Here is a 21519-nt window from a genome sequence, read left to right as displayed (position 1 = left end):
TGACCATAGCACGACATAATGTCTCCCTTCATAATGAAGTTTAGATTTGTTTTCCCAGTGTTGACAGCATAGAAGCTTCTATTAAACTTTACTTAAGATGGACTGATTCAAAATCATTTAGGGGAAAAAAATTAAACAAAAATGAATGGGTCTTTTTTAGTGCACAGAAAACCATACATAGTCATTAGAGTCCCCAATAATCTGAAAAGTTTTCTTTCTCAGTTTCTTTAACATTTTCCTTTTTTCTTCCAAGCAGTGGGTGACAGTGGAAAGAGCTTTGACTTTGGAATTTGTGACCCTATGATTCTTTGTCAGAAGAGCGGACAAAATAGCATGCTTGACAGTATCACCTTGTCCTCACTTTTCTCATCTCTCTGGCAAATGCAGTAACCAAAAAGCAGGTGCAAGAGGGACAAAGAAGCAACAAATAATTTTCATCCCTTGAGTACTTGAGAGTCAGTGGTATTATAAGAGCTTTATTATTTTAGAAAGGTGACTAGGTTTCCTTTGCCTTTTTTTTTACAGTCCAGTCTCCTACGACAAGATATAGGACTTGGGAGCCCCAGCACAGTTATCATCTTCAGGAAAAGCCCGGGACACCATATTATTCCTTTTCTGCCACCAGTTCTCGAAGAAGACCACTGCATGACTCTTCAGCACTTGGTAAATATATGTGCTGTCCCTAGGTGAAACTTCAAATCTGAGTTTTGTTTAATTTCTTCCCTTTTCCAAAAATACCATGGTGTTCCTGCTTGGAAGAGACTGAAAAGTAATTAGGCCTACGAGTTTGCTGTTTGAGGAATTATATTAAAGTTGAAGATTAATCTATTTACTTAAAAAATGTAATCCATTCCATCATTAATAAGTAGAGCACAAACATAATCCCGATTATTTATTTTTATAAAAGTTTTAGATAATAAAAACTTAAATATTATCTCTCTTTAAAAGATTTCTCTTTACTATTTAACAAGTCAGTGACATTGTTGACTTACCAAGAAAGCTGAAGAACTTAACCATCTGTGTCCCCTTGTAATGGAATGATCATATTTGAGAATTTAAATACAGTATTAATTGGTCTTATTCATTGTTTCAGCCCATAAATTGTAAATCACTTTGACATAACTGCTCACATAAACATGAACTATTATTCTTTGAAAGTTTGCTGAGCTAGGTATCATATCTCCCATTTTTTAAATCTCAAATGTGATTTAGTGCAGTGTAATACTGAGTAAGCAAGTTGCTTAATGAATACTTTTTCATTTAATTAACAAATACTTTAATTTTTTCTTTAATACTTGGTATGTTTACTTTCATCACCCTTCAGTATACTAGTCTGTCTGTAGTTATGGAACTCTATACAAAGTAGGCACTCAATAAATATTAATTCATTCATACAGGTATTTTAAATTCATTTCAGTAAATGGCTTTCTCAAATTATTTCTCTGCCACAGAGGGCTTTTCTTTTTTTCCCCTCTATAAAGTATCTAATAGAAACAAATCAAACCTAGTCAGACACATAAGCCAGAAAGGAACTTCAATGGATTCCATTCCCTGACTTATTTTTGCTGTCCAGATCAGTGTTCTCCATTCTATTTTAAATCCCAGTCTCCATTTCAGAGGACTACTCTTCTACAGAGAGAAAACTAAATTTTCTGGTACATAAATTTGTTATTCATGTCATGTTAAGTATAATCCTCTCCAAATCAAAGTCATCTACCCAGAAAGAAAGAAAATTCATCCATGTATTAAATTTTGCCCTCAACATTAATTGTGGAGAGCCCAGGGCTACAGCATTCTCCCTGAAGTCAGGAAGGTGTGAGTTCAAATTCACCTCACACATTCACTGACTGTTTGACTTGACTCTTCTCTCTGCCTCAGTTTTCTCATCTATAAAATGTGGATAATAATAGCACCTACCTCCCAGGTTTGTTGTGAGGATAGACTGAGGTAATAGTTGTAAAGCATTGCAAATGCTATCTAATAATTGTAATATCCCTAGTTCTATCAGCTTTGCAGATAAAACCTACTTTTGTTAAGGCATCACAGATTCTTTCCATAACTGAGTGCAAAATGAACTACTTATGTTACCACAAAAACTTTCCTCCTGCACATTAAATGAGGATCTTCAAGGTCAGATAGAGGCCCATTCTCAGCAGTATCCCATCCTCAGTATTCTTGGGTTAGGTGAACCAATGAGATGTCATTAGAAATCTCATTCTTGAGCTCAGTGACCTATGGTAATAATTAAGGAGGAAGAATTCTTAAGGAGCCTACAGTCTCCTATCAATTAAAACCTACTCCCTAAAGCCAGTAAGACCCCATTTTGTTTTCATATGGAACGATGATCTACTGATGTATGAAACTCCAGGCTTCTTTGACCATGCAGAATGAGAAATGTATCTGTGGCTTTAGGTCTGAGAGAGTTGCTCGTGCAGGTAGGTGTAGTTAATGAAGAGAATTAAGGCATTTGGCTCACACAAGACATCTTGGTCACAGAGTTAGTGTGTGTCAAGGGCAGGACATGAACCAAGATTTTCCTGACTGTGCCATCTGGCCCTCTGTTTACACCATGGTGCCTAAGGGTCTTAAGTAAGATGCTCTTACGGCCCAGAAATCAACTTTTCACAGTATGTGCCACTCACCGGGCAAGAAGTAACATTCTTCATTGTATGTATTTTCAGCGTCAGCAGGACTTTTACTACATGAATCTTTATAATTCCAATCAATTCAACAGGCATTTTTAAAGTGCCTACAATGTGTCAGGCACTAGGACATACAAAGATAAAAATGAAATAGTGTCTTCACCCAACAGATGTTTAAATGTCCTTGAAAATGAAATCTCTGCAAAACATCCCTTAACTTAAAACAATTTTGCCCAGAATTTTTAGTCAGATCAGGACAACACATTCAGACCCTTGGTTACAGACCAAATAGAAATTATAAAATTAACCAGTGACAGCTGAGATTGAGCTGAAACAGGAAAATAAAAAATAAAAAGTTCTTCACACAGAAGTTGAATTGCAGGTAGCTGAGTGAAGAACCCAGATAGAATAGTTGTTTCTTAGCATATCTAGGATGGAACTGACTTGAATGTAGCAGTGTCTCCTCCCATGAATCATAGACCCCAGCCTGTAATAGTAACAGTATCTAGTTGACATTCTTAGTAGAAAGAGTGGGTGGGCTTTTGCTCAGGGGCACTCTCTTGGTTGATGAAGAGTATGGTACATTGAGTTTCTAGTAAAGTCCCACAAAGGACAAAGAGATTTTCGCCTTTAAGTTTCAGAAATATAGAGTGTGCCAGATGTTGTTTATCTTTGGCACATTCTGTTTTAAGGAAATACAGGCTGCCTCTTGGGAAACGGACAGAGATGCTAATGAAGGTGTAAGGTTTTTTTTTTCCTTCTTGGTTTTAAAATTTCTACACACTACTTGAAAAGCTGATTTTTTAAAGCTTTTCAGACTCTTGGGAAAGTAATTCATTGAAGAGAATTCCAACACAAATCTAAATGTCTTATTTTTACACTGTGCTGTTTATGGCACATAAAAAATGCCTCGCTTGTTAACAAGGTAATTCCGAAATGTCCCATTTTTTAAAAACATCAAACATTGTCCTTTAGATAGTTTTATCCATTGTGCTATATCTTACTAATATTGAGTTCCTTTGAAAAACATAAAGTTAGTCCTTGTTTGATTAACAGGATTTAAAAGAATGTGCTTATTGTTTTTATCCCATATTGTAAAAGAAAGAATGGGAGTCTTAGTTTTAAATTCTAAATATTATAAAATAAATATAAAAAAAGAGAGAAATGCCATTTGTAGGAGTTATTGGAGGAGTAGGCACATAAAAATATTTCTCTTCATTTACCATTGATAAAATTATTATTTTGTCCATCAGAGATATTATTTCAACTTTAATGTTATTTCTATTTTAATAGACTTTTTTTCCTGAATTAACTATAAATTCTCCAGTGCCAAAATGTATAACATATACTCTTGCAATTTTGAATACATACTCTTTAAGGGTTTTGTTTTGTTTGTTTATTTGGGGTGCAATTGCTTACTATAAACTTTCTATATGCTATAACCAATATTCTGAGGTATCAATCTGGCCGCCTTTCTTCCTTTATGATTACTGATATAAATATCATACACAGTATCGGGATAACCCTAATTGTTTTTAATTTCTTGAATGTTGTCTTTAAATATGAAAACTTTATATTCCTCACATAGACTTAACTTTTAATGTATTATATATTTGCTTTTGTAGCTTAATTTGAACACTGTCTCTCTTTGCCTCCTATAGTCCTGAATTCGACTGAATTCAAAGGCTGGTTGATTTTTTTTACTAAAATAGTCATATTTGAGGCAGTTTGTCAGTGACTATTCATTAGCTATAATGTGGAGAAAGACAAAAAGAAAATGGCAGTATTTCCATTTAACCTAAAAATCAAGCAAGAGTACTTTGTAAAGTTTCATTGTTTGTGTTCCTTTACATTGCATATAGATTCTTCCCTTAAAACAAGAGTTATTAACCTTTTTTGTGTCATGGACCCTTTTGCATTCGGGTGAAGCCAATGGACACCCTTTTCAGAATAAGGTTTTAAGTAATTGAATGCAATGTTAAATTTCAGGTAGAGGATATTTCAGACAGACAGACGGACAGATTTTATTTCTCCATCAAGTTCATGGAGCCTCTGACATCTATCCATAGACTAGTCCATGAAAGTCCAGGTTAAGAATCCCTACTTAAGAAGCACCAGAAGTCTGTGTTTTATGTGAATTTGACTCCTCCCAGAACCCAGGGTATATTTTTTTATTAATAAATTGGTCATTATTGACAAGAAAAAATATTTATTGTAGACCTGTTATTTGGAAATGCTGTCAGTTACCTGCTATTGGAGATATAGAGAGAGATATATAACACTTGGTCCTGACCTTAATTACTACTGGTACTATAGTTTTTGAGTTCATATCAAACACATGAGGACATGGCCCTTAGTTCCATTCTTAACCTGTTGCATCATATGCCTTTGGTGCACACATTTATTTATAGCATTCTTTTTCTGAGGCTCCATGCATGCCCACGAGATTTGTAGCTATCCCACGTGGCACCACTTTAAATCAGGGTGTACCTCACATTGCCCTATTTAGAGCCAGCAAGAAGGGAATGGTTGGCTAAATGAATAGCAAATTCTTTTTTTAAAGTTGGAAAACAAGATGTGTATCATAAAGAATTTTGTGATGCTTTGTTGTAGAGCAGAACACTGGTTGTTTTCTCTCTCTGTCTGATACAATGTGCTGATGAAGTGTGTTTTTTTTCTGCATACAGATCCTTTACAGGCAAAGAAGTCAGAAAGGTGCCCCCCCGGTTTGCCTTCTTCCGTAAGTACCTGTGTTTTAACTTGATGGTAACAGATTGTGTTCCAAGGGTTCAGTGATTACTTCTTGGGAGAAAAAGTGAAGTCATTTTGTCTTAGGAATGCTTTGTCTAGTGACTGTAAATAGCCTAACTGAATCATTGAGAAGGTTTGTTAGGTCTGAAATCCACATCTGAATGTTTTCGTTTTTAGCTTCACTGCCATGATTTGTAGCTCACTCATATGCTCTTACCCCATGTCCCTGTCATTTGAATTTGCCTCTTGGGAAGAAGGCTAGACCGGTAGCTGTCAAAGAAGATCTCCTGTACAGGTCTTTTGATGTTTAATTAGTCATTATGTTGCTGAACAGGAGGACAGACAGAGATTAATAGCTGAGAATCTTAGAAATTTACATTTGTAATAATCCCAATGGAGCTGAAGACATTAAGATTCGGAGGACATGTTCGGCTCAGCTTGCCTCTGTAGGACTGAGGTTATTAATATGCATAAATCACCAAGTCAGATGTTCATTGTGAAGCCCTAGTGGATTTTAAAGCCTTCATTAAGCCTTTCCTAACTTCAGCCTAGCATCAGGAAAGCTTTCAAGCAACTAGTTTGTTGATCCCTCTTTGCTCAAAAATGTATCCTTTGAGAATTTAGGGCTTTGATGAAAAAGGTTGAAAGGTTTGGTGGAAAAATCATTAATGGCTGTGATAATCTTATGCTATAAGGGTGTTTGTGCTATTAAATATGCTTTATTCTTTAAAGGAACAAAATTGTTTATAAATGAATCCACATTATAAATCTATGTAAGGTTTAAAAATCTCTTGTGTAATGAAGAAAGATTTTTTTTCCATCCCTCCTTGCTTAGAACAAATGGGGGGGAGGGTAGATTGGAGGCACTGTTGCCTTGTGGGGTACATCTCTTTGTTGTGTAAATGGAGGTGGGCTTTTTATTTGGCAGTACTTAACACATGGGCGCAGGTGCTGCTGGATGAGTCATAACTCATCGAGGTAATAAACTGAATGCAACATCCGGCTTAGCAAGTAGACCCATAGAAGAGCAAAAATAGCTCTGATCTTTTTACTATGTATTAAGGCCCAAGTAGAGATGGTATCTTTTTTTTAAGTTATTGGTTCCATTCACCTCACCCACCACCATCCTTTGTCCAATACCCAAAAACTTGAATTTGAAATCCTCTTTGAAACTCGGTTCCAGATGGATCTGAGTTGATGCAGCCTGGGGCAGCTGTGCTCTGAACCTGCAGCCTACCTGGAAGGCTGGATTGCAGCTGCAGGCATTCTTAAAAAGCTTTTGCTTGCCTAAGCACTTGGGCCCCACTAGAGGCTGAATAGCTGCTTGATAAACAAAATGAACACAATACCTCAAAATCATTATTCCCGAGGACAGCTTTTTTTTCCAGCAGCAGCTAAAAAATAGTTGGGCAATTTTACATTTTAACAGTTGTGTGCTTATGCAGGGTGGGTGGCTTTACAGTATAACCAATGATTTTCTGCTAGATTAACAGAAATTATATTAAAAATGACAGAGCTGCTAAAACATATAACAGTGCAATTTCATGTAATTTATTACTAGGATTCTATGAGACTAATAAAAGTTAAATTACATATTAATATTTAGTAGGACCATATAGGTAGAGGGATCATATTAGTAAATGGAAAATGTTGCTTATTCTTCTGATCTGGCATTAATTTGTGTTTTTACTGTTTGCTTACTTTGGGTTTTTTTCTATTTTAAGGAGTCAAAACAGGAAAATATTTGTGTGTACATGCATATATACATATATATATACACACACATTTCTATATCTATAAATCTCTCTATATGTATATATGTGTATATAGATATAGATATATATTACAGAGAGAGTACAAAACAGTGTAGAGTACAGACACTGGAGGTCATCAGCGATCCATATGTTCCTAGTAATAATAGCAGTCATTACTTGGTACTTCAGAATATTTCTCAGTGTTGCATATGGTACCCGAGAAGTACCATGATGGAGGAGGAGGAAGGGAAAGAGCCTAATTTTTTTTCTAAGCTTTGATACTGACATAAGGATCATAGATTTAGAGCTGGAAGATTAATATTATCATACTAAGCAAACTAGACCCCTGGAGTAATTATTTTGCAGTGCATTATGCTGGTAAGTCAGGTTGTATTGATTTAAAAACTGCACATTTTAACTTTGTATATTGCAGGGATTCACAAATATGCTCAAAGTAGTTTTGAAATATTTTAGTGTTTCAACAGATTTGCAAGATCACTTAATGGTGGATGTATTTTCCTAGATTGAACATTAACAGCTTAAAATAAAAGCATGCAAGGAATCATATTTCTGAAGTCTCAATACTTTCTGAAAGTTGACAGGCATATTTTATGAAAAATAATTGGATTAATCTAAACTTTTTTAAATAAAAAGACATTTTCCACCAGAAGGAATTACAACAAATGTAGACTTTTGAGAAATGTGTTGTCCATTTTTTTTAATTGTAAGGAATCAGAGAAATTGTAATTTCAGAAATACTGTTTTGTTAAATAATTCTTTTGGGAAAATAATCTAATAAGTGTAACTACATGAATTATAAGGAATTAAACAGAAACCCAAAATAAAGACTATTTACATTTACATTGTGAAATATAAATATCTTCTTTCCCTCCCACCCCATTCAAAGAGGGAATGTGATGGTAACATCTCAGACTCCTTAGAATCTGCATATCTATCCAGGCATATTATGAAGTAAATAGTGACTATGCTACCTTGAATGTGATAAGAAACTAAGTTGTTCCTGATGCTATTGCTGTTATCACATATGGCATTATATAATTATATTATAAATAATTTCATTTAGGAACGATAAAGGGGCCAGCTAGGTGGCACAGTGGATAGAGCACCAGCCCTGGAGTCAGGAGGACCTGAGTTCAAATCCGGCCTCAGACACTTAACACTAGCTGTGTGACCCTGGGCAAGTCACTTAACCCCAATTGCCTTATCAAAAAAAAAAAAAAAGAATGATAGCTAACACTTATAAAGCCCTTTAAGGTTTACAAAATATTTTGGATTCATTATCTCATTTGTTCCTCACAACAACCCCATAAAATAAGCCATTAAAGTATTATTTCCATTTGCCAAATGGTTCAACCAAGGTTCATAGATGTTAAATGAGTTACCAAAAGTCATACAAATAATAGGGTACATTGAATTTGAACTTCACCAGGTTATTTATTGTAGCTGCCAATAAGTAACGCCATATCAGGTGGTCATGAAGTTATCTGTTTGATATCTAGACAGATATAAAATTTTGGCTTCATAAGTTGACATACAAATATCTAGGCACATACATGATCCAAAACACCCTTCAGTGTTCATACAAATTCAGCAAATGTTTATTGAATATATATTGTGTACTAGGTTCTATTCAAGACAGAAAGAATAGATAAACAGAGTTTTGCCCTCATGGAGCTCATAATCTAGATTACAGCAGCTGTCAGGCTTATGAATAGTTCCTAAGGGGCCATTTTTTGACTTTATCCTATATAATGAAGATCTGCAGTGGGTCCCTGTGGAATGATATCTGGGGAGGAGAAACTTTGCGGGTCTCCAGTGCTATTGGTACAGTGCTTGTTTTTACATATCCAGAGGCTATTTAATCAAAATTAATGCTGCTTCTGCTCAAAATAGAATAGGAAAGGCATAGATCTAGAGTCTAGAGGGACCTCAGAGGCTTTCTAGTCTAACCCTCTTATTTTATATTTGAGAAGGGTGAAGTCAGGAAAGGTTAAATGACTTTAGCATAGTCACATAGGTAGCAATCAGCAGAGATATTTTAGAATCCCAGTTCTTTGACTCCACAGCAAGTGTTCTTTCCACTTTCCATTGTAAAGGAAGGAGCTATAGAATCAACTTTCCTTCCCCTTGACCAGCAGGTGGTGTGCTCAAGCCTTATGTAATCTCTTTGCCTTTCCAGTAGACATGAAATTAAAACAAATGGGTTTTCAGGCCAGTTGTGCTAACTTAAAGGATTAGGAAGGGGTGACATTGGCAGTAAAGCCAATGAGGATGTCTCTTATACTGTAAACATCCCAGCTTCATTTCTGGAAACTCTACATTGAATTAGGAAGAGAGAGAGAGTTTGTTAGCCTGCAATGTCCAACATGTACTCACTTCTTCATTCTCTTATAAATTCAATTCAAAAAAGTTATTTTTAAAAGTTCATACAATGTGCAAGGTACTAGCTAGATGTTAGAAATATAAAGATAAAAATGAAACAGTCCCTGCCTTCAAGAACGTTACAATTCTGTATTTCAACTGGCTACAGCTTTTGGTAATCTACTGCAGAAACCTATAAGGAAAACTCATTAAACCATCCTGATTATTTAAAAAAAAAAAAAGATAGACCAATATAAGAAAGTCTCACATCAGATAAAGGTTCTAATGCAGTGATATTAAATTCAAATCAAAATGGATCCCCCCTGGCCACATAGAGACTTAGAAAAGCACAAATTAACATGATCTGTGTTTCACTGTATTTTTACTTATTTTGTTTAAAAAATTCCCAATTACATTTTATTTATTTATTTAGTTAGTTTTACATATAAGGTATTTTATTTTTTCCGTTACATGTAAAGATAGTTCTCAACTTTTGTTTATACAAGCTTTACAATTTCAGATTTTTCTCCCTCCCTCCCCTCCCTCCCCCCTCCCCTAGAGGTAATCTGATATAGGTTATATCTATATATCTATATGCATATACATATAGATGTGTGTGTATATATATATATATATATACACACACACACATATATATATACCCATAATAACATTAATCCTATTTCTGCATTAATCCTGTTATAAAAGAAAAAATCAGAGCAGTAATGCAAAACCTCAAAATAGAAAAAAAAAAACAACAGCACCCAAAACAAAAGAAATAGTATGGTTCAATCAGCATCTATACTCCACAGTTCTTTTTTTTTTTTTTCTTGGATTTGGAGATCATCTTCTATCATGAGTTCCCTGGAACTCTTCTGTACCATTGCATTGGTGAGAAGAATATAGTCCATCACAGTAGGTCAACACTCAGTGTTGATGATACACAGGTACAATGTTCTTCTGGTTCTGCTCATCTCACTCATCATCAGCTCACGCAAGACCCTCCAGGTTTCTCTGAACTCCTCCCTGCTCATCATTTCTTACTGCACAATAGTATTCCATTATATTCATATACCACAACTTGTCTAGCCATTCCCCCAATTGATGGGCACCCCCTCAACTTCCAATTCCTGCTACTACGTAAAGAGCAGCTATAAATATTTTTGTACATGTGGGTCCCTTTCCCCCTTCCATGATTTTCTTTGGGCAAAAGACCTAAAAGTGGAATTGCTGGTCAAAGGATATGCACAGCTTTATCGCCCTTTGGGCATAATTCCAAATTGCTCTCCAGAATGGTTGGATCAGTTCACAGCTCCACCAACAATGCATTAGTGTTCCAATTTTCCCACAGCTTCTCCAACATTTATTATCTTCTTTTTTTGTCATTTTAGCCAATCTGATAGGTGTCAGGTGGTACCTCAGAGTTGTTTTAATTTGCATCTCTCTAATCATTAGAGATTTAGAGCATTTTTTCATATGGGAATAGATAGCTTTGGTTTCTTCATCAGAAAACTGCCTGTTCATATCCTTTGACCATTTCTCAATTGGGGAATGACTTGGATTCTTATAAATTTGATTTAGTTCTCTATATATTTTAGAGATGAGGCCTTTATCAGAAGTACTGGCCTCAAAAATTGTTTCCCAGCTTTCTGTCCCAATTACATTTTAATCTGGTTCAGACTGCACTTGGGAGTTTTTGCTGAACTGCTGGTGAGTTTGACATCTCTGATATAATGTGCTTTGAATGACATATTCAATAAAGTTATGTGTGAATCTATTTATGGATAAATAGTGAGCCAGTTTTACTTAGATTGTTAGCTCCTTGAAGACAGGGACGATTTTACCTTTCTTTGTGTTCCAAGCACATAGCACATTGCCTAACACGTAGTAGGTACTTGATATTTTTTTGACTGAATGATTTTTTTAATTATACCTGTGTGGGCAGCTAGGTGGCACAGTAGATAAAGCACCGGCCATGGATTCAGGAGGACCTGAGTTCAAATCCAGCCTCAGACACTTGACAGTTACTAGCTGGGCAAATCACTTAACCCTCATTGCCCTGCCAAAGAAAAAAGAAAAGAAACTATACCTGTGATTTTGTTATATGAATACCTTGCAGCGAGGAGATGCCCTCTACCAACAGAAATCAGTGCTTTGAAAACTTGTGGACTTAGAGAGTTTACTGGTGACTAATAGGTTAAGTAATTTGCCCAGGATAAAACAGTTATTATGTGTCAGAGGGGAGTCTTGAACCCAGGCTCTCCTGACTCCAAGGCCATTTCTCTGTCCTCTATAGTACATTACCTCCCTTGACTTCATAGGCCATAATTTCCCTTTGATATTTGTTGGTGCTCTACCTTCCATTAACATACTTCCTCTCCTCTCTCAACACTAGCTCCATCCTTTATTCTTTGAATAAAAACCAGCTGGTTTTCATCTGTATCTGATTTTTTCTGTGTAGATATAAAATGTATAGAAATTTTAAACTTATTAGAGGGAGGGAGGAATTCCATTGATCCTTGGTTGTTTTTTTTCTTCTCACTTACCCAACCCCTTTCCAGTGGGTATGAAATAGAGTAGATTTAAAAAAAACAATAATTAAGAAGAAAATGAAAAATTGACACACTACCTACTGTACTAAATGGGAGACTATAAATTTTTTAAAAATCACTTTAGGAATATAGTCATTTAGAAATATATAAATATATGCCTATATATAATTTGGTTTGCCAATAGTTTTGTCTTCAGATATAATGCATACTACTGGTCAATAGAATTCAGATGTTTTGTTTTTTAAATCAGGATCTAATACTTTGGGGGTGGGGGGAAGAGTCAGGATCCAAAAAAACTTTCAACAAGCTAGAACACTTGACTGAGGCTAAAAAAAATTTTAATAATAAATAGCTTAGCATGTTTATAGCACCTAATGTGTACCAGGCTTTTGCTAAGTACTGTACAATTATTATCTCATTTGATGCTCACATCAATTCTGGGAAGTAGGTACTATTATTGTCCCCATTTTACAGATGAGGAAACTGGGGCAAACCGAGGTTAAATAACTTGCCCAGGGTCACCCAGCTAGTAAGTGTCTGAGACTAAATTTGAACTTGTCTTCCTGAATCCAAACTCGATGGTCTATCCACTGCACCACTCAGCCTGTTACTAATAAAGCCCTACACTTGAAGTAAAAAAGAATTAAGGAAATATGGCTAGACCACAGTTCATATGAAAAGACATGGCAACACAGTAGCCCCAAAAAGGAGAATTCAGCATTAATGGAAGCTTAGTGTCCTAAACAAATGAGGTAATTGTCTTGTTACACTGAGGCCTGGTAAGACCACTTATAGATTTTTGTGTTCAGTCCCAGGTGACCCATTGGAGAAAGGACATCAGCAACATAATTAGTGTAGGCTGGGGGCCAAAGATCAGCTGAAGGAATGAAGCATGTTTAGCCTAGACCAGAAGTTTTCCGACTGTGTAGCTCAGGTCCCTAGGAGTCCCTGAGACCCTTTCAGGGGATCTGTGAGGTGAATCTGTTTTCAACAGGGATCTGTTTTCAGAATAATAGAAAATGTTATTTGCCTATTAAAATACTCATCTTTTCTCCAACTACATATCTGTGTGAGGCCAGATTCTCTTTCTATGCTTCAACCAAAACAACATATCATAACAAATTGAATACAGAAGCAGATAGGAGAGTCCAACTGTCTTCTATTAAGCTAGACATTAAAGAGATTTGCAAAAAAAAAACCATGTAAAACCATGCAAGCATCTTCTCAGTTTTTTTTAGGGGGGGGGACTTTTTTCACTAAAAAAAAATATTAGCTGTAATGAGATTACAATGTTATTTAAATGAATTAATAAATATTTTTTCACTCTGTCAGTTTTAATTTCTAATATGATAAATATCGATAGAATCCACAAAAATTAAAGTTCTTTGGTGTCCTCAATAATTTTTAAGATTGAAAAGGAGTCTTCAACAATTTTTAAGATTGTAAAGGTGTCTTGAGACTAGAAAGTTTGAAAAAGAACTGTTCACCTTAACTAGGGGAGAGTAGGAGAAGCATATCTTTTCAAGTTTTTAAAGGGCTGGCATATAAAAAAGGAAATAAACCTTGTTCTTCTTGGCCCCAGAAAGCAGATGTAGAAACAATTGGGAGAAGCTGCAGAAAAGCAAATTTAGGCTGGATTTAAGGATAACCTTCACAACAGTTAGAGCTGTCCAAAAGTGAAATGGGTTGCCTCAGGAGGCAGTGGATTTTTCATATTTTAAATATTTGCGTATAGCTATGAGTTAAAGGAGACAGCCTCTGAGGGCCCTTTTGACTCCATGATTCTGTAATTAATTTTTTCCCTCCTCCCCTTTTATTATAAATGGATCTGCAATCTTGGAAACTTAAAGGAATTTGGCATCTCTTGGTTTTTTATTTATTTTGAGAAGCAAGAAAAAAACTTGAGAACAGAAGAAACTAGCAACATTATAATTAAACAAGGAAAGACCTTTTATCTTTTTTTTAGTGCCCTCTATGTGTCAAACAGATATAGAAAGCACTCATTTTCCCCCTAAAAAAAGCTTTTAAAAGGAAATAACCCCTCCCAATTCAGTGAATTTTTTTTTGCTACATAGCTCTGTCAGATCTTTTTTCATTTTCTGAGCCGTCACTATCAGCAGTTTCATTCACTTCTGATCCTTCAATTTTGTTCTCTTTATAGGTTTATAAATAATAATTTTCCCATATTAAAGTAAATTTCTTGATCCTTTTCATGCATTTGTTCCTTGATTTCATGTTAGTATTTCCAAACATAGGTCATTTTTTTTTGAGCTGCAAAAGATGGAGTGATCTGAAGTAGGCAAGATACAAGAGTAGTCAGAATATTATCTTGGAGAGACCTGGTCACCCTGTTAAAAGAGAAATCAAGACCTATCTGTTCATATTCACCTGTGGCATGTTGAATGTAATAGATATATCCTCATTAAGTACAACATTCTTTATACTTCTGAATACTTTATTATCTTGACTTATTGGTTGTGCAAATCTCCTCAGTGAATCCTCTTTGTCTTTCTGCTTGCTCTTATCTAAGAAGCCCCAGTATCCTACCTTTTCTATCTTTTTCTCAATATGCCCTTTTCATTGGTGGTCTTATTGACTCCAAGAGCTTCAATGATCACTTCTATGCAAGGGATTCCAGAATATGTCTCGCCACACTCTACCTTTCTCCCAAATTCTTCTAAATCCCCGTTTGCAACTGTGTGCTGATTGCCAACACCTGTGTGGCTTATAAAGTACTTTTATGTTCAGTGTATACAAAACTGAACTTGGCATCTTTTCCCAAAACCTGTACTTCCTAAGTTTGTATTAAAGAGATAGGGCAGAAAAAGCAGTGGAGATGAAACTTAGCACACTTACTATGTGTCTGCTGTGTGGAAAATATTGTACTTTGCATAAGAATACAAGACAGGGGGCAGCTAGATGGCACAGTGGATAGAGCACCGGCCCTGGAGTCAGGAGGACCTAAGTTCAAATCCGGCCTCAGACACTTAACACTTACTAGCTGTGTGACCTTGGGCAAGTCACTTAACCCCAATTGCCTCTTTAAAAAAAAAAAAAGAATACAAGACAGCATGCTAGAAGCAGCTAGGTGGCACAGTGGATAAAGCATCGGCTCTAGTTCAGGAGGACCTGAGTTCAAATCTGGCCTCAGACACTTAACACTTACTAGCTGTGTGACCCTGGGCAAGTCACTTAAACCCCACTTGCCTCACCAAAAAAACAAAGACAACATCCTTGCATTTTGTTGAGGGGAGAGACATTATACACAAATAAACACATATGTAATATGTAATATATTAAAAAATTAATGAGAGGGAACTGATAAGGGGAGAATCTGGAAAGACCTGTTATAGGAGGTTGTATTTGAGCTGAGTTTTGAAGGGAGCTAGGTGTAATAAGAGTTGAAGATGAGAAAAGAGAATATCCCAAGCAAAAGACATGGAGACAAGAGATGAAATAATGTGTTGAAAGAGCAGCATGTAGGTCACTTTGACTGGATCATAGAGTTCATGAGTTAATACCTGGTTTTGAATCCTGCTTTTGACCACTTTAACCTCTCTAAGGCTCAGTTTCCTTGTCTACAAAAAAAGGGGAAGAGTATCTAATACACCTACCTGATGGGGTTATTGTGAGCTTCAAATGAGAATGCCAGATACTTTTAAGTTTTAAAGCACTGTTGATCTGTGGTCGTGATTACTTTTCTAGTCACCTAGACTTAAAGCTTCAGTATCATATTTGATTAGTTGCCAGGGCTTGTTAACTTGGCCTCCAAAATATCCCGCTCCTCTCAGTCTATCCTATGCACTGTTAGAATACTTCTCATAAATCACAGCTGTAATCTTGTTGCTTTTCTACTTGAAAGTCTTCAAGGAGTCCCCATTACCTGACAAATAAATAAAGTCCAGATGCTTTCTTAAGTTTTATAAAACATTCTATAATCTAGCACAAAGGATCCTTTCCAGCATCTAGTACAAAGAATCCTTTCCAGCATTATCTCTTACTATTCTCCTTCAAACACCTCACCCCACCCCTCAAACAGGATTATACATTGTTTGCTGTAGCAAATCTCACCCTTTTCAGTCTCTTTGATTTTGCTTACCCATTCCCTATGCCAAAAGCTATAACTAGTAGTTTTTGTACCTAGGGTAAATGGTACAAAGCATGCCTTCAATTCAGTTGTGTTCCTGATGGACACCTGGGACACCAAGAGGCTGTAGAGGAAGGGAGTAAGGGAGGAATGGATGGAGGGGACAGACAGAGGGAGGAAAAGGAGTGGAGAAGTGGGGTGAAGGGAGACGGCAGGACTGGAGAAGAGTTCACGTGGATGGTTGGCCCTAGAGATGGAAGATAGCATCTGGTAGTTTACTACTTCGACTAATTATTCTTATTAACTAGGTGCCAAACTCAGTTTTTGTATACTAATGAAGGACTGAACATGCAATTAGTGTTCTCCTAAATTTCATTGGCCAAGAGGAATAATCCTAGCCTCTCTGCATATGCCTTTACTGTATTTCCCCATCCATCTCCACCTGTTGAATTCTTTCTTCATGTTCAGAGCTGAAGGAGAATGTTGTGATGTGGAAGGGATAACTGAATATTGTAGTTACTTGTCTTTGTCATCTACAAAATTATAAGTACCTTGAGAGTGATCTATCTTATTTCTCTTTGTATATCTATCCATATATCATACCTAATAGTATCTCCACATAGTTGTTTCACAATTTTTGAAACGGAATTCAATTTGATACAAAAGGAATACAGTTTTAGACAACTACAAGCCAATGACTTGCATCCTTTCTAGATGATATTTAGAGTTGACGTCTTCCTTCTAAAAGTTATTTGGAGATTGTTTTTTAAATAATAATAAACATTTTAATTTTATTTAAAGTTTTGAGTTCCAAATTCTATCCCTCCTTCCCTCCCTCCCCTCAGCCCTCCCTGTGACAGTAAGCAATCAGATATAGGTTACACGTGTACAATTATGTAAAACATTACCGTATTAGTCACTTTGTAAAAGAAAAAAAATGAAAGTGAAAAATAACATGCTTCAGTCTTTGTTCAGTCAATATCAGTTCTTTCTTTGGAGGTAGATAGTATGCTTCATCAATAGTCCTTTGGGATTGTCTTGGATCATTGTATTGTTGAGAATAGTTAAGTTATTCACAGTTCTTCATCAAACATTATCGCAGTCAGTGTGCACATTTTCCTGGTTCTGCTCACTTCACTATACATCAGTTCATATAAGTCTCTCCAAGTCTTTCTGAAATCATCCTGTTTGTTATTTCTTATAATACAATAATATTCTATCACAATCATATACCACAGTTTACTTAGCCATTCCCAATTGATGGGTATTCCTTTGATTTCCAATTTTTAGCCACCACTAAAAGAGCTGCTATAAATATTTTGTACAAATAGGTCTTTTTTTGGAGATTTAAAAAAAATTGTTTTAGTAACGTAAACTAAAAATAACTTTTCTTGTGAATTAAAATTTTGTGATGCTTCTTAAGGCAATTCTAAATGCCCTGGAGTATTATATACAGGTTTGGGGATCATTGCTCCTTATAATGGCAACAATAAAGACCATTAGACAATGCCTAATGATCTACTAGCTTTTTATTGTGCATATTAAACAAAAGCAGTAAAAGTAGTGAATTCTGAGGGTCTCTACAACTGAGTATTTTCCAAGTAGAAAAGTGACCAACAACCATCTGGGGATGCTGGAAAATAATTACTTCAGTTATTAAAGTGTTATGCTGGTCACTTTATAAAAATTATTGAAAAGAATTCTTTAAGATGCTGTGGTCCAAGCTTGTCCCTGAAGAAAAGATAAGAAAATCAAACTCTCTTCTTTGCAGATGTGAGAGACAGTGGGTGCAGAATATTGTATATACTGTTAAACTCTATTATTGAACTACTGTTTTTCTACTTTTCCATTTTATTTTTGTCACAAGAAGTGGCTCATTCTGGCTAGCTAGAGGAAGGAGGTGGGATATTCAGAAACGACAGTGACAAGACAAGATGATAAAAATTAAAATTCTATGGTCCAGGATTATTGCTATTAATAGAAAAAAGCATACTATATTTAAAAATTAGGTAAATTGTGGTAAGCACAAGGAAGCAGAGACATATAGGATATTTACAGCAAGTTATTAGTGACTTCTAATATGGACCAGAAGTGCCAAAAGAGATTGATATAGTTCTTTACATACAGTGGCCATTCCATCTTATAGTCTTGAATTTGATGCAGTACTTTGACAAGGATAAGGGTTTTGTTTGGCATACATCTCCCTGTGGATGAAGTAAGTTTGACCTTGCCTATACCCTCTTTATTCTCTTATTCTTTTTTTTCTGGGCAATTGGGGTTAAGTGACTTGCCCAGGGTCACACAGCTAGTAAGTGTTATGTGTCCGAGGCTGGATTTGAACTCAGGTTCTCCTGAATCCAGGGCCAGTGTTAGTGCTCTATCTACTGCGCCACCTAGCTGCCCCTATTCTCTTATTCTTGATGATGGGGTAATATGCCAACAGGTAATTCAAACTAGGGTCCCGGGTGTCCTATATCAGGTCATTCCTCCATCTAAAGCATAGTGAAGTGGAAAGAGCCCAAGATTTGGAGTCTAGAGAGGTCTGGATTCACATTCTACCTGTGATACTTTATTCAGCCATCTTCTATGAAGCACCTGCTTATGTCTCAGGCACGGTAATAGGCACTGGAGATATAAAGGGGGGGGAGGAGGTAACAGCCCCTACCCTTAAGGTGCTTACATTCTATTATATGTCCATAGGCAAGTAATTTAACGTAGCTGAGTCTCTCTCTGTTCAGCAGGGATCAAATAAGATAATGTATGTAGAGCTATTTGTAAACTGTAAAACCCTATATAAATATCAAATATTATTAGGATGGTTGAAACAAATACTGTTTCTGCTAATACTGAAAAGTGTTATGGCTCAGAAGAAGCTTTTATCTGTAGCTTTCTGGTCATTTTCTGTGAGCCATTAAAGCCTTTGATCTATATTCAGGTCAAAATGCAGAAGGAACAGTATTCAGTGAATTAATCCCGTTGTCTGTAATGATGTGATTATATAAGTTCCCTGTGTTAATGTCATTATTTTACCTTCTCTCCACATAACCGGTCTTTTCAAGGGAAAGGAAGATCAAGAATGAGTTTTGGAGAGGTTGCCAACTTTTAGGGTTTATTTGGATCCTCGTTTCATGGGTTTTTTGATCCCTATGACTTTTCACAAGCCAGGGATAGGAATTGATTCAGGGTACAAGAACAATTTTCATTGTGTTGGGGGATGTAGAGTGGAATTCTGTAAACACTGCTTGTTTGTGTCCGCTTTGGGAGCATTCAACAACACTAGGATTCTAATGTTTTCTTGAAATGGTTTGATCAAGGTTTTTATTTTTGCAAACTGAGGATAAAGGCACGGGGTTGCTCAGAATTAAACCAAGACTACTAGAATTTCATTCCTGGGATTGACTGGGTTTCTCAGTTTCATCCTGAACTAGGCATGCTGTTAACAGTCCTCAGCAGTTGGACTTAACTAGAAGTTTGCAATTACTGCCATATAGGAGGAGAAAATGTCCTTTGTTTCATTGGTGTTTTTCGTATGTCTTGAAAAGTCATTTATTGTACATGTATAATATCTGTTTTGTGAAGAACTACAATTATATGTGCTGTCTGTATAAGATCATAGTTGTACCTGGAGACATGGCTTTGAACAAGATTCTGACTCTGGCTTCCATGAGGGGCCTTGTATTTTTCCCTATGTTTAGTCTAATTGAATGTATTTTGAACAGAAATTTAAAGTGTTTTTTCAGGGTTGTTTGAGGGGGTTTTTCTTTTTAAAGAATTTTTATTATCTCTGGACTTTATTTTAATATATAATCTAATACTGCCAACTTTGGGATTTCTTTTCAAAAGTTATTTGGCTCTAAAAATTCTATTTTGGTCTGCAGAATTCACTGTGGCCCTACCCTAATTTCCTGATGCCACTGTTTATCCCAACATTCCATCCCCTACTTTTGCTATTCCCCATAGCACTAGACTAAGAGAACACAAGTGTTTGCCTAAAGCAAATACATTCTTAGCTCCCTCATAAATACAATTCCCATGAAAAGCAAACCAAAAGGGAAACAAAAGGTTTTTTAGGCCTGTTTCTGATCTTTGTCAAGTTCACTGCCTGATTTTCATTAGGCCTACCTTCATTTCTTTCAGTCCTAGGCATGTGGACTAATGTTTATTTTCATAACCACCCTTTTAGTACCACTATTTGCATTTATCTTATATTAAAATGTTTAATGTTAGAGAGTTGATAGTCACAATCTTTTTTTTAACATGTACAGGAACTTCATTATTTTATATTTAAATATCATTTGCCTAGCTGACAAAAATAAGGGGATTTAAGTGGGAATCTTAATGTCAGAGAGATATCCAAATACACTGGTAAACACTTATTTGAAGCAAGTAAATATAAACAATTTAAATGAATTAGCCATGGTAATTTTGCAATTAAAGTTAGTTATACACTGAGAGCTATGCATATTCTGAATTTAGAGCTAACTCCAATGAAGATTCCAAAAATCTGAAATCCTAATGGTTCAAGAATCTGGTCCAAGCCCCTCTGTTGTTTTGAGAGCCTATGAAGCTTGTGATTAGTTTCCTGTTTAAACCTTAAATTCCAAACACCAAAATCTTCACAAAGCAATAAGAAAATCCTGTCATTTGACTAAAAAATACTGTTTTTCAGCATAGGCCTCTTGGACTTCACTTGCACATTTGTTTTGCTCATGCAGTTATCTTAATGTGGGGTTCTTTTCCTTAGATAGTAATGAGTTCTGTTATTAGCAAAATTCTACTTGGGGAAACTGGCATAAGACCAAGAAATGCAATGGATGAACTGTACAGTTTGTCCATGGTTGTCCAGGTTTTGTTTGTTTATTTAAATAAACCTGAGACTATGCAAATTGAAGCAGAATTAGCAGTGAGTGCAGATTTCATTTAATTTTTCACTAAGAAAAATGTAAATATAATCTTTACCTCCAGAAGGTGCCATCATTTAAAAAAATTCTTCTATTGAGTCCAATGAGCACTTAATAAATGTTCAATAAATACCAATCAATTAAAAAGAATTAAATAACTTCAGGCAGTTTCTTTTAATAGCTACAGAAAGGAGGATCAACTATTAGTGACTTCTGCACTAAGCTGTACTTTTAAACTCCCTCTCATGCTTGCTGAACAAACCATTACCAAAAACATTCACTTTTTTTTTCTGTTTAAAAGAAACAGTACTGGGTCAGCTAGGTGATGCAGTGGATAAAGTGTCAGCCCTGGATTCAGGAGGACCTGAGTTCAAATCCAGCCTGAGATACCTGATACTTGCTAGGTGTGTGACCCTGGGCAAGTCACTTAACCCTCATTTCCTCACCAAA

At 35.8% G+C, this 21519-nt stretch overlaps 1 protein-coding gene across 1 annotated transcript in view; it reads left to right on the top strand.

Moving 5' to 3' along the window:
- Window positions 1-21519, top strand: part of TCF12 (transcription factor 12) — a 420600-nt gene that overhangs the window by 322017 nt on the left and 77064 nt on the right. Inside the window, 4 exon segments of the mRNA XM_043982756.1 lie at window positions 526-561; window positions 563-586; window positions 588-663; window positions 5330-5382. Coding sequence (XP_043838691.1) covers window positions 526-561; window positions 563-586; window positions 588-663; window positions 5330-5382 — 189 coding nt within the window.

Source organism: Dromiciops gliroides, chromosome 2, assembly GCF_019393635.1.
Source record: "Dromiciops gliroides isolate mDroGli1 chromosome 2, mDroGli1.pri, whole genome shotgun sequence".
Lineage (NCBI taxonomy): Eukaryota > Metazoa > Chordata > Mammalia > Microbiotheria > Microbiotheriidae > Dromiciops > Dromiciops gliroides.
Note: the sequence above shows the minus strand (reverse complement) of the source record. Positions and strands in the feature narration are given on the sequence as shown.